Source organism: Triticum aestivum, chromosome 2D, assembly GCF_018294505.1.
Source record: "Triticum aestivum cultivar Chinese Spring chromosome 2D, IWGSC CS RefSeq v2.1, whole genome shotgun sequence".
NCBI classification, from domain to species: Eukaryota; Viridiplantae; Streptophyta; class Magnoliopsida; order Poales; family Poaceae; genus Triticum; species Triticum aestivum.
The window spans coordinates 89,441,062-89,458,053 of record NC_057799.1 but is presented as its reverse complement, the minus strand read 5'-3'; the positions used below and the strand labels follow the sequence as shown (position 1 = coordinate 89,458,053).

The 16,992-nt window shown below is 45.2% G+C and overlaps 1 protein-coding gene and 1 long non-coding RNA gene across 9 annotated transcripts; one reads left to right on the top strand and one right to left on the bottom strand.

Annotated features, from left to right (window-relative positions):
• The first annotated feature begins 4,509 nt into the window (after nucleotides 1-4,509).
• LOC123051852 (uncharacterized) lies at nucleotides 4,510-8,427 on the top strand. 6 transcript variants are annotated; one of them, XM_044474838.1, is made up of 4 exons: nucleotides 4,510-4,805; nucleotides 5,265-6,948; nucleotides 7,047-7,282; nucleotides 7,893-8,161. In XM_044474838.1, exons 2-4 carry the CDS (start codon nucleotides 5,368-5,370, stop codon nucleotides 7,918-7,920), a joined length of 1,845 nt encoding a protein of 614 aa, XP_044330773.1. In that variant the 5' UTR covers nucleotides 4,510-4,805; nucleotides 5,265-5,367; the 3' UTR covers nucleotides 7,921-8,161. The 6 variants fall into 6 exon arrangements, 5 of the variants coding, with proteins under 5 accessions (XP_044330773.1, XP_044330776.1, XP_044330775.1 ...); XM_044474841.1 differs by having other exon boundaries at nucleotides 7,047-7,323; nucleotides 7,893-8,152; XM_044474840.1 differs by having other exon boundaries at nucleotides 7,047-7,323; nucleotides 7,896-8,130.
• Nucleotides 8,428-9,459: 1,032 nt separating this feature from the next.
• On the bottom strand, nucleotides 9,460-15,301 carry LOC123051851 (uncharacterized). 3 transcript variants are annotated; one of them, XR_006424325.1, is made up of 8 exons: nucleotides 14,427-15,301; nucleotides 13,771-13,837; nucleotides 13,281-13,331; nucleotides 12,833-12,924; nucleotides 12,001-12,750; nucleotides 11,741-11,924; nucleotides 10,921-11,103; nucleotides 9,462-10,410 (listed from the first exon to the last, which is right to left on the bottom strand). It is a non-coding gene; the product is annotated as an uncharacterized lncRNA (long non-coding RNA). The 3 variants fall into 3 exon arrangements; XR_006424324.1 differs by having other exon boundaries at nucleotides 9,460-10,410; nucleotides 13,281-13,837; XR_006424323.1 differs by lacking the exon at nucleotides 13,771-13,837 and having other exon boundaries at nucleotides 9,463-10,410.
• Nucleotides 15,302-16,992: the final 1,691 nt, after the last annotated feature.

Here is a 16,992-nt window from a genome sequence, read left to right as displayed (position 1 = left end):
GTTGGCAAGATCTTCAACGACATCTTCATGGGAATGTGTGCGAGGAGGCACATCGAAAGACATTCCGCCCATGGCGGCCGGAGGTGCACCCATGCCTCCCATGAGAGAAGCAAAACTCATGCCTTCCATGGTGGCCATAGCGTCGGGGGGTGCTCCAAAGCCAGCAATGCCTCCCATTGCACCGCCCACGGTAGCTCCGAAGCCACCCATGCCACCCATGGCGCCGAGGCCACCGCCACCCATGGCACGAACCATGGCTCTTTTTTGGATCAAGACTTCTTCACGGGCAAGATTGACATACTCCTTTTGCGCCGCATTGAGGTTAGATGTGTCCAAGAAGAACTAGTGCTTCTCCCATTCCAACAATCTAGTTCGCTCCTCATTGCTCACCTTCCTCTCCTCCAAAGCCACCTTCCTCTCCTCGGCCGCCACCCTCCTCTCCTCGGCCGCCAACCTCCTCTCCTCGGCATCTTGGTTCCTTGCCATTTTCCTCACCTCGTTGGCTCCTTTTCTTGCCTTCACAATAGCTTCCATAGCATTTTTTAGCTCATCATCTCCTTTCCTCTTCTTCTTTTCGATTTTGTCTTTCTTGCACCCATCCGGTCGCTTTGGCTTCGAGTATGAAACCGAGTTGGGTGTGGGGCTTCTCTTGCCGTCATCACTTGATGCATCATCCTCCTCCTCATCATCATCCAACTTAATTGTTCGCTTGCGTTTGTTGCTCAAATGCAAATCATCCAAATCTTCACGCTTCTTCCATTTCTCATCATCCTTCAACATGTTATAGCAATGGGGCAAGGTAAAGACCCTTCCTTTCTTGATCTTCCCCTTCTTGGTTGTCCTCTCCTCTTCTTTGAACAAGTTTTGCGCAATGTTGTACTACATGAAAACAAAGCAAGTTAGCACCAACAACAAGTATGATGAACATGTATGAAATGCCACTTACTCTATCGTCCTCATTTGTGCCACTTGGGTTCAACTTGTCAACCGCCTTTTGACAGGCCGCCCACCTTTGACAATCCGAGTTGATTGTCGACCATCGGGGCCGAAGTGATCTCTCGGAGCGGTCAATTCCACTCAAGTTGTGAACATCAAAGTGTTCTTTCATCCGCCCCCAATAAGCATCTCTACTTTGATCACCTCCAATGGATGGATCCCTCGACACTTGCAACCAAGTATTGCATAGTAAGATGTCATCGACGTTGGTGTAATTGCCTGCTCTTCCTTTCGGTGCGTCGACAATGCCCTCACCCTCCTCGCCCACCTCGAACTCATGGTCTTCGAAATGCATGTCATTGGTTTGAGACCAATGCGAATTGTTGGAGCCAACACCCATCGTTGACATGTATGCATCATCATTGAGACTACAAAGTTTTTTGAACAATGCAAATAAGCTATCTATATGTGAATGCATTGAAAAAATAACAACAACAAAATGAAAAGTTGGAATTTGTTTACCTTGGGGGCATTTCGTCGAACATGTTGTGCGCGTCGGCTGCCGGCTCAACGAGTGAGCTCGCCGGCGCTTCGGTAGCCGCCGCGCCCGTCGCACGCCCTGCAATCTTCTTCCTCTCGCCTTCGAGGTGCCGGAGCCGTCCGCCGCCTTGTTTTTCTTCGCTGATGTCTTGCCCTTCTTTGGTCGCGCCGCATTGGGGAGCTTTGAGGAGGGGGCGGCGGCTCGGGCCGGCGCCGGCGCGATGCCACCCGCCGCCGAGGTCATCCGCGGCGGCATGAAGAGGCCGCGCGCGAGGCCGATGGTCGGAGGAGCTCCGGCGGAGGCGAGGCCAACGCCACCCGGGCTAGGGTTTGCGGCGGCGGCGGCGGCGGTGGAGGGGTCGCGGCTATAGGATGGGGTGAGCGGGGTGCCGGCGCGTGCGTCCATGGGGTGCAGTTCGCCGGCGCCGGCGCGCGCCGGGCGTAGAAGGCGGAGAAGAGAGTACAGTGCGAGCGCTCGAGTGTGCCGCGTGCGGAAGCGGGCGCCCCAAATACACCGCGCGCCCAACTCCTTATACCGCGCGCGCGGTTATTGCGTGCCCGTTGGAGCCACCCGCCGGGTTGCGCGCGCGTTAAACTGGCTAAATTTGTGGCGCGACGCTTGTTTAGCGCGCCTATTGTCTCCAGCAGTAGCAGATGCTTCTAAAGTCATATGTAAGGAGAAACTTTTCGTTTTACGGGATTAACTAGCAGATCCAAAAAAGATTAATCCCTAAAATATGAGCCCCCCACCCCACCCCAAGAAAGAAAAACAGCCGACCATTCACTCAAATTAGTAAAGGTTCCGATTAATAGCCAAGTGTATATTTACTTTTTTACTATCTAGTGAAAATAGATGGCCCAATTTAGTAACTCGACACCACAACCAAATAGTATGCACCACATAGAAAACAAAACGATGCCATTAGCAATGGCTAACTTATTTAAGTTGCTTGTATTTTTTGAAATAGGCTTTCACCCCACTTTATAAATAAACCCACCATCACGTCCCATACAAGGTTCAAATATAGTAGAGTAAAATAGACTGTTTGGGTATCAGCAGAAACACACCCAAAAAATCATGAAAGAAAGAAGAAAAAAAAAGGCCAGCAAGTGACCACAGTCTCAGGAGACATGCGGAGAGGCAATACGCCGTGTGTTAGTAGTCGGCGCATCAATCATATGGCCCAGGCAAGGAATTTCAAGATTGAATCTTAGGCCCGTCGAAAGAAAGACCCGCTCAATCACCATCTTATTTTGCATCATCCACAAGGTCGACGCTAACACCACAAGCACCAGCCAGAAGAGGCGTCTCCTCCTCCCATGCTGGTTGGCACGGGTGTGAAGGAACACGGCCAGATCCGGGGCCTCCCATGCAGGCCCAGGAGCCTAACGGACAAAGCACGACAAAAGTCTTGCCGCCATGTAGGAGAAGAGGATGTGAGTCCCTGTCTCCAGGACACCGCAAAGAGGGCACAAACCGTTCCCAGGGGCCGTGTCACTTAATCACCTCCGTCCCAGATGGGAAGTGGGTCCCTCAGCAATTTTCATGCAAAAATCTTGATCTTCAAGGGCAAGGTCGCTTTCCATAGAGGCGTGGCCCACACAGTAATTGATCTTCGGCACAGGGCATTATAGGCCGAGCCGACCGAGAAAACACCTGAAGGTTCCAAATGTCATGAGGCGGTGTCTTGGATAACCCGTGAGCACCGGCGGGAGGGCAGCCCACAAGCTAGCCCACTCTATGGTCTCCACCTGCCCAAATGATCGTCGAAACAAGACGTTCCAATGGCCATTGTGGGCAGCCGTGGAGACCAACACCATTAGGTTCGGGTAGATGGCAAACAATTGAGGAACCCCCTACATAACAAGGCTCCATCTAGCCACGGTCTAGCCAGAAAAGGGTCCCCTCCCCATTGCCAATGGAGGACAACCCAGACGGATCTCTTGCTTGATCCATTGGGGGACCTCCAGAACTAAGATCCCTTCGTACGAGAATAAGCAAGTAATGGTTGGGCCCTTAAGTACTTTACTTGGATAAGTTTTAACCATCCCCCCTTCTCTCCTAATGACCCACCATACCCACCACAACATAAAACAAACGACTAGTTGGGCTGGTCCTGTTCAGTGTAAGTAAACCAGACGAAAACCCAGAAAAAACTAACCCGTTGAAATGGCATGCACAGTTAGACAAATACATGGAAACAAATAAAATGGGATTATTTGTGGCACAAGTTTGATTAAATTGAGTAAGAACTAGCAATTGGCCCGTGTGTTGCAATAGATTCGAAGTAGAATAATAATTTTCCACTAAAAATATACTCGGGCTGTTTTGATGAGGTGAGGGAACGGGTGTGGTTGGTTTCAAGATACTAAGGCGTTTTCTACAAATTGGAGTAGAGAAGTGGGCTATTGTTGCAAAAAGGCCACAACTTACCTCACAGTCGTTAGATACAGATCTATTGGTCAGAAATGATGAATGGCAGACACACCATCATCACCAACTGAGAATTTTATAGGAGTAGAGATATGAAAATTGCTAAATAGGGTATTTTACTATCACAAACATGAAACTGGGGATAAAAACTAAAATTCACTTTTAACTTAATACAACCACAAAAAATGTTTGCACATGGGAGGCCCAAGCCGACCAAGACAGTTGTTTGTTCTTTCATCTTTTGTCCTTTCAACTCAACTCGCATCATGGACCAAACTGACCCGAACTTCCTGCGGTTTAGCACAAGCAATGAACATATTTTTAAATTTGGAACATTTTCAAATTCGCAAATATTTTAGAATTCATGAACATTTTTTTAAATTCGGGAACATTCATGAAATTTGTGAACATTCTTTGAAATTCAGAACTTTTTTTCAAATCCGAACATATTTTAAAGAAGCAAGGAAAACAGAAACAGAAAAAAAAACACAAATAGAACCAAAAAAATAATAATAATAGAGGAGCACAGCCCCGCATATGGGCCGGCCCAAAGTTAATGCGGGGGCCGAACCCTGGCTGCGCGTTTCCTCTCTATTCCCCTGCTCGTCCCCGACCTCGGCCGCTCGGCTCCTTTTTTTGCCGGCTCACCGCCTGCCTCGGCGAACGCCGCCGCCCGTCGCTGCCTGCCTTTTCGTCGCTAGACGCCAAGGAGCTGCCCCTGCACGCCACGCCCGCCCGGCGCTCAGCGCCACCGCCCCCCCCCCCCCCCCCCCTACAAGCCGCCGCCCGCCGCCTGCCGCCCAGTCTGCTCTCCGCCGGCTCCGGCACTCGGCTGGCAGCAAGGCTGTAAACCTGCCCGGCGGCCAGCCTTTAGGCCTATCTGTGGACTTGAGAGGTAAACTGTTCACTGCGGCACTGCCCATTCTCAATTTCTGATTTAGGGATTGCTGTTTGTTGTCGACTTCATCAATAAGGTGGAGGAGTCAAGTATATTGCCTTAACTAAACAATCAGACTTGCTATCTAGTACTAGTACATGAACACACAGTCCTGTGAACACATACAAATAATTTTGCTATCCAGTACATGAACACCTGATCAGTGACATAATAATGATCTATCTGATTGTTTGCCACTCTAACAAATTAACAATGCCACATAGCCTTCTTCGAATTTCTCAAGGTATATATTATGTAGACTTCTCTTATGCAAAATTTACAATTTTAGTATGTCTGTAAGACCCTATTGATCTATTTCTATGTGCTATTGGTAAATTAAATAGAATGCTGGCATGTTTCCTAAAATCAAACTTTAGGACGTTGGCATATGTCATATTTGTTGCCAATTTTTTTTAGGTGGACCGCCCTGTTTTAAAACCCTAGGTCCGCCACTGCTAGCGTGAGGACCAGTAGCCACGGATCTACGGCCGACGATCGGATCAAGTTCTAGTTCCAGTCCATGGATCCAGCCACGATCGCCAGGACCAGCAGCAGCTTCAGCCGCATCAGCATCAGCGAGCCACAGATCTACGGGCCGCGGACCCTCAGGGACGAAGGAGTTGTCAGAAAAGAGGAGAGGGACAAGCTTAGATGGGCCCTCCTTGCCAAGATTGAGAGCTGCTACGGGCGGGTGAAGCTCCTCCGGGGGGTCTTCGACGCCGGCTTCTGCTTCGGGCTCCTATATCCCATCTCCAACATCGTCGCCGGCGTCTCGATCGCCGGTGCCATGAGCGTGGATGACCCTGACAATGAACCCGTCCCCGCAGCATCTTTCCCGAAGCGGAGAAAAACAGATGTGATCGGGGACATGCACCAGCGGTCGCTCAACGGCCTCGTAGCCTTCCTGGCCGCCCTCTTCCCCTACCTCACTGAGCCCAAGGCTATGTGGTACCTCAACAAAGAAGAGTTGGATCCCCTTGTTGCCGCCCGCCTCATCATCCAGCACCGGGGGATGGAGCAGAGTTTCGGGTTTAAATCCGACACCACTGCCGCCGCCGTGGAACTGGCCCTTAGATGTGCTGCAGCTGCCGCCCAGCACCCGTGCCCGAAGCAGTTTGCGTCAGCTTGGAAGCTGCTTTCACATTTTCTTGGGAGTGTCGCCACCGTGCTATCAGGCCCATGTGTAACTTTCGATCGTTTCCAGTCCGCTGAAATCATAGATATTCTGCTCAAGAAACATCAGCCATCAGATTTCAGCCTTGAGAAATCATGGGATCTTGCCTCTTGTCGTCTACTCAAGCTCAGTCCTGACCTCTTCGGGGAGGTGATGGGATTTCCTGAGCGGTCCACTATGAGGCGAATGCTGCTCGCCACCATCCATGGATACTACCTGCAGGCACTAGCCCGGCTGCCCAAGGAGAAGCTGCGCTCTCAATACCACCACAGCCTGCTCCAGGCCGGCCACTGCTATGGTCCACTGGACCCTGTCTCCAACATCATCCTCAATACAATCTGGTACAGCCAAGCCTACCCTCTAACCAAGAAGGTTGACCTAGAGGCAATCAGCACAGGAGGCCTTTTTCGAATTGCAGTCAGATCCTTCTATGGCCTTGTCTCCTTCCTGTGCACCCGCTGCGCCACACACCTCTCGCCGGACCAAGCCATGCAGCGACTGCAGGCGTCTGGGGCCGATCTCCGAATCGCTGATCCTAACCACCTTGATGATGATAACAATGATGATGCTATGGTATCTGCCAGTGTCGAACAAGCCTATGCTGCAGCTGCAGCTGCTGCATTTCACCCCAAACCTCGTGACCAGGCAGAGCTTCTCCGACCGTCTAATCCAATGTTGCGGATGGCCTCGCACTATCTCAAGGATGGCGGCAAGCTCTCCGTCATGGACGCTGACCATCTTGCCGAATGTTTGTTCTATTCCATCAGCGAGTTGGAACAAACTGAGCACGCAGAAACAAACATCGAGGCGGTAAACAAGTTGACCTACGGAAGGATGGATCGACTCATAAATGACTTCTGGAATGAGCATGCTGCAGTCGTTGGAATGGTGAAATCTTTAATTGACGTATACAGCCGGCAACCTGGGGTTGGTTTCTTCTAGCATGATTTGGATTTGTTCTCGCTGCAAAAACAATCTGTACGTGTTTCAGATTAACATTCTTTGTCTTAATTGTTCTTGTTCAGGTACCCAAGTACGAGTTGCATCTTATCTGCGGTGTCAATAAGTATGTTGATGGCCCTGTGTACACGGGTCCTTTCACTCGCATATATCATTACTCCCACATCAACTTCCTCGCTACCAAATCTGCCGGTGCACCACCAACGCTATTCTTTGCTGAATGCCGCAATGATGGCACTCAGACTCAGGAGATGGGCTGGTGCTGCCCTGTCGACGTACCATCTCCAGGCACTGGAATGCGGTCATTTTCCCTTGCGACTTAGCATTTTTCATCAATCAGATGTATAAATCTCTGCTATTCAATTATTAAATTTACAATCTGTGTTACCTGTCGGTCACCCCTTGCAACAATGGTCGATTTCTCCGACAGTACACCCGTCCTTCCTGAATAAGTAGATTTAAGTTGCTAACAGTTGGCCTAGGGCAATCCCCATTTCAGTTGTCCATCGTTGGAACACTGCTTTAAAACTTTCATATCTAAATAGCTAGCCCCCACTAATCTATTTCTCTCATGCCAACTCAGCATGCAACATGCAAACATATGCATGAGAATTTCCATTATATTATGCATTTTCAGTTTTAGTTTGCATGTTATTACTCCAAATATTCATTTTCCATATAACCATATATCATTGAAGCATATATTGTAAAAAATTCCCGCAACAACGTGTGGGGTATCATCAATCAACAGGATATTCTCACTGACCTTCCGGGTCTACAATTTTATCCAAATACATGCATGCATCAATCCTTCCTTGCATTATTTATGTTTTCATCGTTGTTTAGTAAGTACTCCATCCAGTAGCATGATAGCATGATGCGTTCTGATTTTTGTATGTATCCGCATATAGCAGAACAAGTCCGTTGCCTGTACTGTGAGTATGCCGGGAGCAGGGTTGTGCATCCAGCACAGGGGAGTTTCGTTGGACGTGGCGTGGAGCTTGAGAAGATGTGGGGCGGAGAAGAACTATATTCAGAAGAGTATACCAATGACTGCATCATAGCGTGCAGCCGTGAGCCGACTTACTGGGTGGATTATCTGGAAGACGATTGCATCTATCGCAGCTATCGTCTTGATGGTAGCGATGAAGGGGAAAAGATGATCTTAAAGAAGGGGATTCCTGACGCTGAAGAGATGAAGTACTTAATAGAGAAGGGGTTTCTGATCATCGAAGATGATGGTTTGTCCTAAATAGCGCATGCATGCATCAATCACTTCTATGTATATAATGCTAGAGATAACACCATGCATCATTGTTGCGCTCATATGCACTTGTATGTATGCTCGAGAAAACACAGTTTATGATATTGTGCTTGTATGCTTAATGTTGCCACTCCTGTTGGCATGTTCTACGTAATATTTACTATCCTGTGTTTTCATGTTAAGACTTCTTGTCGTTGCTGAGAATTTTGTAATGAGTTGTAGTGACTTACTAGTGGATGACTGGATGATTCATCCTACTAGTGGCTTCTTTGAGCAATGACCGCATGGCAGAACCAGTCCGCTGCCTTGAGTATGACAAATGTTGCGCCCGTTCTCGGTTCTCTAGCTGTAATGTTGTAATGTTGCCGTCCTCTGTTCTCCAAGTGTAATGTTGCGCCCATCCTCTGTTCTCTAACTGTAATGTTGCGCCCATCCTCTGTTCTCTAACTGTAATGTTGTAATCTTAATGTTGCGCCCGTATGTAAAATGTTATGACTCCTGTTCTACATATAGTATTATATGTGTTGTTTTCATTATTAAGTTGTTTGTACTAAAGTTAGTACAAAGTTGAGACACTTATTATGGGACTGAGGGAGTAGCAGCTAGCGGATGATTCATCTCGCACTGCTGCCTCACGTAATACTCCTTCAGCAATGGCAACTTTAATAATACTTCCTAAATAAATATAAGAGCGTTCAGATCACTACTTTATAGTTAGCTAAATGCTCTTATATTTCTGTACGGAGGGAATACAATTTAGCGTTTAATTTTTGCCTTTTTCTTGAGCAATGGCAACTGGAGTGGTAATTGAGTTCAGTTTTGTTGCTTACTAGATTGGAAGCACGCCTTAGCGCGCGTTGCTTAGCTCAACACAGCGACCGTGCGTCTAAGACTTCAATATAACAAAGCGTTTTAGTACATCCAAAGGAAACTGGAATAGCCACCGCACAAACACTACAAAGATATATTAAGAGCTTAAAAGAAAACATTCTCTGTTACCAAAGGGAATTAAAGTAGTTGCTCAGAATGGATTAGAGCAGTACAACAAAAGTATGGCAAACAAGACATATTTAGTCATTACCACAAAATGGCACAAAGTGCATGTCTAAGAAGTGATTCAATAATCCAACGTCTGGTATTTATCAGGGAAGGATGTAATCCAATACAAATCATCAAAGTACAGTACAAAGTAGGATATGGTTCAATAAAAACCATCAATATTTAATATGAAGCATAATATCTATATTAGTATTCAGGAGTGGTCCAGTAGATTTAGTATAAGACATCAAGATTTACGATATAACACAAGCCAGGCAAATAACTGGTTTGCATACAATTCAGTACAAAGCATTAAGATTCATGACATAGGAAGGGCAACTTGCCGCGCGTGACCTGTCCCAAGTCATGTTCCTGCTAGGACAATGCATGTAATGGCTGAGTGTCTCGGAATTTGCAAATTCAAAGGACAGTACGACACACTTAACGCAAACCAAGGCAAGAGTCAAGTAGTCACCCATATCCATAATTCTCTGAGGTCCATTCAACACATGAATCAGTTTCTTCACGCAATCAATCAGGAATATCGATTATGGAAGCACACAAGTCAAGTTTGTAAAATGCCGAATTCACCTGCAGATAGGGGGGCAATCCCATATAGACCATTCAAGACAGGATCAAGGTAGTCCATAAATATCAAAAGTACTACCCTATGTACACACAGTGTACAAATCCACCTAAGAATTTTCTTTTCAATACCCTTGATCTTGATAAGAAAACCATAGTCTGGAACATAAATAAAAGAGCATTACCGGTAAGAAAAAGCCACCACGGACAAATCTTAAGATCCTCATAAAGCATCATTGAAATTATAACCTGGAGTTAACCAAAATCATGGCATCGCTGAAAGTATATATGTACCCAAAATCCAATTATCCATGTGAAATCTCAGAGAATCAACCCTCAATCCTAAAAAAATTGTTTTTGTTCATTTTTTAATTCCAATATGACAAAATCTACACAGAATGACCATAGTCATGGAATAGAACTATTATATAGCTATCTTATACACAGAATGACCGGAAGATGTCCAATAGATCATGCAGTCCTCGACCTCCCAGCTTCTCAGGATCATTCATAACCTCATAAGCCTGAGCTAACTTCTTGAACTGACACATGACATACTGTTAGTTAGCCAGCTCAACCATAAAACAATGTTTTAAACAAACTTGGTAACCGCCTAAAGAGTACTCACTACCCAGCAAAGCTTGACCGACCCAAGCATGTCATTTTTAGTTCAGCTAGGTTGATATATGGCAATGGGCAAATAAGTTGTTTGCCTAGTATGCATCAGTATTCAGCAGTCAACTTTTTCTGCAACACTAAAGAAACTGGACTTGTAATAAAATTTGCGCACCACCGAGGATCAATGCATTTTTTTTAAATATCAATTTAGAAACCAAACGCATTACCAGAAAGATATAAACATATGGTTGAATATAAATATATAATAGAGCAACAAAGAAATTTGCTGCTGGGATTGAGCCGAACTAATGTTGGCTGTTGCTACACCCTGCTGCCATTCATACAATTTATTTGCAAGTAGCAAGCAGCCAAACACACGCACAACACTTTAGCAGAGCAAGCAAAAGGTCGAGAAAAAAGAACGGAGAGGCTACCTGCAGGCTGCGGCAGCTGGAGCATGGAGGCGGCTGTCGGCGTGCGTGAGTTTTCACAACATCAGAGCAGTGCCGAGAAGATCCTGGTTGAGGCGGAACAAACCCGGCGACAGACGCCAAATACTGAAAGCCTACAAAGCCATTGGCCATACAAAGGTGGCCACATTTCAAGTTCGCCTTGACCTGAACATCAGAAATCACAAAAATCAGATAAATAGCACGGAAAGGTGCTCTGAACCCAAATCTTTTCTTCATAAACATGGAGAAACATTAGTGAACGGAACAATCTTACGTCATATAAAATAAATAAATTAAGATGTTATAAGAAACTAAGAAAGAAACCAGATAAAAGCGCTATAAAGTGCAGCAGGCTAACAAAATTTAGTCTAGAATATATGCTAGCAAATCAATAACCGTACAAAAAATACCGTGCGCCAACAAAGCTTCGGCTCTGGATCGGGTAGCTAATACGCCATCTCTACTGAGTTTGGAACTCACAACAAGCACTTGACATATAGGCAACAATTCCAACAATTTGTGATCATGTGTATAAATCGAGGAGCCACACTGTCTTGCGTACACATCCTTGAATTATTCGGTCATGCAATACTTTTTTAATACTAAGAATAAAATGCATTTCGAACCCGTCCTAGTTCTCAATCATTTCGTGGCACCGGGTGTGGCTCCTCATCATCAGCAAAATGAACGCACGGAGAAACCAAGAACAATGCATTGCCTAGTACACACGCGCTCTACATTTAAGATTTCCTCTCTAAGGGTTAGATAATCTCTGCTTCAACACCTGGACGAAATCACTCACCGACCAGCACCATCCACGGAATGCCTGTCTGAGTCACATACTTTATGTGGTCCAGCTCCCTGGTGGTGAGCTTGAACTCTGCCTTTATCCCAGCACTCCATAACTCATTCGCAAGCTCGGCGGCCAATATAAGGTCCTTCCCTAGAATCGACACCAAAACCTCTGTCACGCTAGCCCGGATAACCTGCGATTCGAGGGCCAAGATCAGTTCTGCTACATTGCCGCAACAACGACATAATGACACAACATTGAGAAAATACCTGGTTATTTTCTTTCTCATGTTGCTCAATGATTGCGAAAACTCTTTCTATTCCAAGATCAACGCCAACAGTGGGGACTTGCTTGTTACTGAACATGCCGACAAGTTTGTCGTACCTGCCACCAACAGTAATAAAACCAAACTATTGCAAAAAAATTATGAGCGCGGCAATCGACAAAAGGTTGTTCGCTTAGTTAAAGAAGGTACTTTCCATATTTAAACACAATGAAGAAAATTCAGATATATAGCAATGTACAGTAAGTCACTTATTTTGGGACGGAGAGAGTACATGAGAAAAAAGAAATGTAAAATATGCTCTGAGATCTCAGTATCAAATGGGTCAAGCAGTGGGTCTTACAAAGGTGATTGATTGAAAGAACTGGAAATATAAAACAAAGCATAATTAAAGTTTTCAGATATAAATCAATGTACAGTAAACCAATTGTAGTGCTACATCAGACAAAAGGTAATTCAGATGATAAATAAGATGGTACATATAAAAGACCAGTATATCAAGCAATGATTCTTAAAATGGTGATTAATAGAAAGCACTGGCAATACAGAATGATGCCCAGTATATAGGAATATGATTACAAAAAAATGACTGAAGCAAGAACACAGGTAACAAGTGAGGTGCAGATGTGAATGAAGATTCCAAACCTGTGTGACGCCCTTGAATATAGCTTCATATATCACATTAGTATATCAACTTCAAGTCTTCACCATATTTGCCCATCAAGGTTACACGTGCCTACATCACAAGCCAAACAAACCACAAACATGAACATCTAGCTCACAATCGCATACACCTGAACAAATAATGCCTTGCTAACCTTCCAATGAAGTGGTCAACGGCTAGGAGGTGGATCCATGCGGAAGCGACAGTCATCTCGCTCACAAACACTCACCAGCTAAAGTAAAAGCCCTACAGTACCAAGAAGTAGAATCATGTCACATCTAAAAACAACAGCTGCAACAATCTGCAAGTAAAACAAAGAATTACACACACTTTGGTAGAAATGCAACATATGTTGTTTGCCTTAAGTGAAGAAAGTTTAATTTATTAAAATAACAACATGTTTCACTGAGCCCAGAGTAAGAACTATGAATTATATCACATTGTCCAAAACACCACAGTTGGTATAGGTAAATTTCAAAACATCATCGCATATAGTATTAATTGGCAATGAACGATTTCTTCATATAATCTGTAAGAAAATGTGAAAACAGCACATAGATAGAAACAATGAAGTTGAGATGAAGGTACCAAAAAAGGCATACCTAATGTGCGTAAGTAAGTTCCATTGAACCAGAAAGAGTATAACAAGTTCACTGCACGACAGAAAACACATGTGTTACGAATACTTCAATCTCCTTAGTATTGCCATATAAAAAGAGTAACAGTAGTGTGCCCACATAAAGCCAAAGCTAAGATATCTGGAAAAGGCCGAGTTGAGTAGAACAAAACGTGAAACTCGATTGCAGCTCGTATCACAAAGAATGCTTCAAGCGACCATACTTAATTTTGAACTGCTTGTCAAAATTGAGTCAAGCAAACCATGATACCGCCACAGATAGGGCGACAACTCAAGCTCTTGTTATACAAAAGAAATCAAACAACTGGATTCAATGATCCTTGATGATACATTGCACTTAAATTTCTGCAGAAGTCTGGAAAGGCAACTAAGTTCTGCTATGTATGGTTAGAACAAAGTCGCTCTGAGGAATTTGAATGGTCATATTTATGAATGTTCCCAAGGTAAGTTTTTACATCAGTTTATTATGTCGAAAGAGAGGTGGGGCGCTGGCCAGCATCCTCTTCCAGCTCAGTGCAATACCTACAAACAGTGTACCCCTTTAGAAATAATGAACCATTACAAATGCAGCCCCAATAAAAACAGAATCATCTTCTGATAACTAAATGTGCACCTTGGCACACCCTAGTCAGGTTAGTGGAAGGTTGGGGCGATAAAAATACACGTATGAACAAACATTAAATACTGAAGATGACAAAAACAGGGAAAGATAGAACGAACAAACATAGAATGCATTTTTTTCATTTCCTAAAACAACCAATCTAAATGAAATATTAAGCAAATCTCTGGAATGAAATTTAGAACCAAGATGTCCTGACATAACAGAAGGTCAAACTTAGGCCTTTTATGAAATAATAACTACATGCAAATATCAAACAGACAATATATCATTACCCTCCTCTATATCTTAAGAAGAAAGAGCAGATTGTATGCTTAAGTTGGAACTGAAACTGTATGCTCAATATTTCTGAAATGGCACACTCAATATGTGCCTAATCATATCTATCAAATGTCTTTGTCAAAGAAACAGGGTAAGTACTAAGTACTCGAACAGAATAGGAAAAAGGCAAGGTATCGTGATGGTACTACTCCATAAAGCAAGTTTCAATACCCTAATATCACTTCCGTAGCGGCGTGGACCAAAAAGGAAGAGGGGCCTCTTCCTCCTCGACACCTCCTCCCGTCTTCTCGCTCAACTCCGACGTGCTCAGGAGTTGGGTTCTGTAGCAGCAACGGATCTGGCAGAGGTGTCCACGGGAAAGGGTATCAGCAACATCAAAAATAATAATTATGCATCACGAAGTGGGCTTAACTCTGGAGGAGCATGGTATTGGTGGTTGGCGCCATAGAATGATTGTGCAAGTTTTGCAACAAACACACCCATGGGTGACTTATAAACTGCATAACCAACTAACCAAATTGAATCATCCAACCGGTCAAAGTTCTTCCAATAAATCACACTAAAATTTATGTTGCCTTATCATCTTGTCAGTCTGACACTTATATTTTTTTCGTTAGGTGAAATTTTAACATCCTATAATCCTTCACTAAGTTGCTCTTCAATAAATACTAAAACTAATTCCACAAAATTCCTAAGCGGTAGAAATACTACTTGTATGTGCTCTGAATAAATGTCAATGTTAGGAATAAGCAACTTGTATTCCCATGAGGCCATAGGCCGATATATATACATGTACAGGTGTGGAACATATGCAGGAAACCCCTTATACAACGGGGTAAATATAAAGGGGTACATGACCTATATTATAACTCTAACACCCCCCCTCAAACTCATGGTGGAGGAACAACACTGAGTTTGGAGAGATAAAAGCCATGTTGCGCTTTAGTCTGGGCCTTCGTCAGGAAATCCGCCAACTGTAACTCGGAAGGCACATACTGAAGAGCAATAACCTGATCCTGCACAGCAGCGCGCACATAAAAAGCATCAACACCAATATGCTTGGTGAGCTCATGCTTCACAGGATCGCGCGCAATGCTAATAGCACCTGTACTGTCAGATAAGAGCATAGTCGGTGTAGTGACAGAAACACCAAAATCCTGAAGTAACCACCGTAACCAAGTCACCTCTGCCGTCAAAAGAGCCATAGCTCGCAACTCAGCCTCAGCACTCGAACGGGAAACTGCAATCTGTTTCTTCGTCTTCCAGGCAATGAGAGAACCGCCAAGAAAAACACAGTAAGCAGAAAGTGAACGGCGATCAGAAGGATCACTAGCCCACGTAGCATCCGCATAGGCTTGAAGCTGTAAAGAACTGGAGCTAGGAAAGAAGAGACGGTGAGAGATCGTGCCCCGAAGATATCGGAGAACACGAAGGAGATGACTATAATGAACCGATGTGGGAGCAGAGACAAACTGACTCAGAATATGAACCGGATAAGAGATGTCCGGACGAGTGACAGCTAGATAGACAAGACTGCCAACGAGATGACGATAACGCGTCGGGTCAGGGAGAGGATCACCATCAGTAGCACGAAGGTGAACATTGAGCTCCATAGGAGTCTCAACAGTGCGCTCGTCAGAAAGAGCAGCACGAGCAAGAAGATCCTGAATATACTTTTCCTGGGATATAAAAAAGCCATCAGAGGTAGAAGAGACTTCAATCCCAAGAAAGTAGCGAAGAGGTCCAAGATCAGACATAAGAAACTGCTCACTAAGACGGGCCTTTACAAAGGCAATATACTCGGGGTCATCCCCAGTGATGACCATATCATCAACATAGAGAAGAAGAAGAGTCCGGCCACAAGGAGAAAGGTGAATAAACAATGCGGGATCATGAGCACTTGCTGAAAAACCAGCAGTAGTGACCACAGAAGCAAAACGCTCAAACCAGGCGCGAGGGGCTTGCTTAAGGCCATAGAGAGAGCGACGAAGACGACACACCATGCCATCAGGAACAGAATACCCAGGTGGTGGCTGCATGTATACCTCCTCACGCAGCTCACCATTAAGAAAGGCATTCTTAACATCAAGCTGAGATATAGTCCAGTGGCGTGCAGAGGCAACAGCAAGAAGTGTACGAATAGTGGTCATATGGGCCACAGGAGCAAACGTCTCGTCATAATCACGACCATGCTCCTGCTGAAAACCACGAGCCACGAGACGAGCTTTGTGACGCTCAAGAGAACCATCGGAGCGAGTCTTAACCTTGTAGACCCACTTACAAGTGATGGGACGGACTCCGGGAGGAAGAGAAACAAGATCCCAGGTACCAGTGCGTTCAAGAGCAGCAATCTCCTCTGCCATCGCAAACTGCCATTCAGGATGAACAACAGCCTGACGGTAAGAAGTCGGCTCAAGAACAGCAGCACCAGCAATGGGAAATCCAAAGCGATCAATAGGCGGACGAGGACGAGAACGCAAGCCATAAGTAGGCTGAGAGGAAGAGGACGACTCATCCAAGGAAGCATCCACAGGTCGTGAACGACGAGTGTAATGCTGAGGAAGAGATGGAACAAGAGAAGGAGGAATCACCAAGGTAGAATCAGGGGGTGGCGACGAAGAAGTCACCGGAGATGAAGGTGTAGAATCCGGTGTCATGCTAGGTGAGGAGACCGGGGAAGATGGTGGCGGCGAATCGACGAGGGGTGGAGAAGCTGAGGGAGTGGAACGAATAGGCACAGGCGCGACGGGAGTGATAGGGGAGTCAGGAAAAGTGA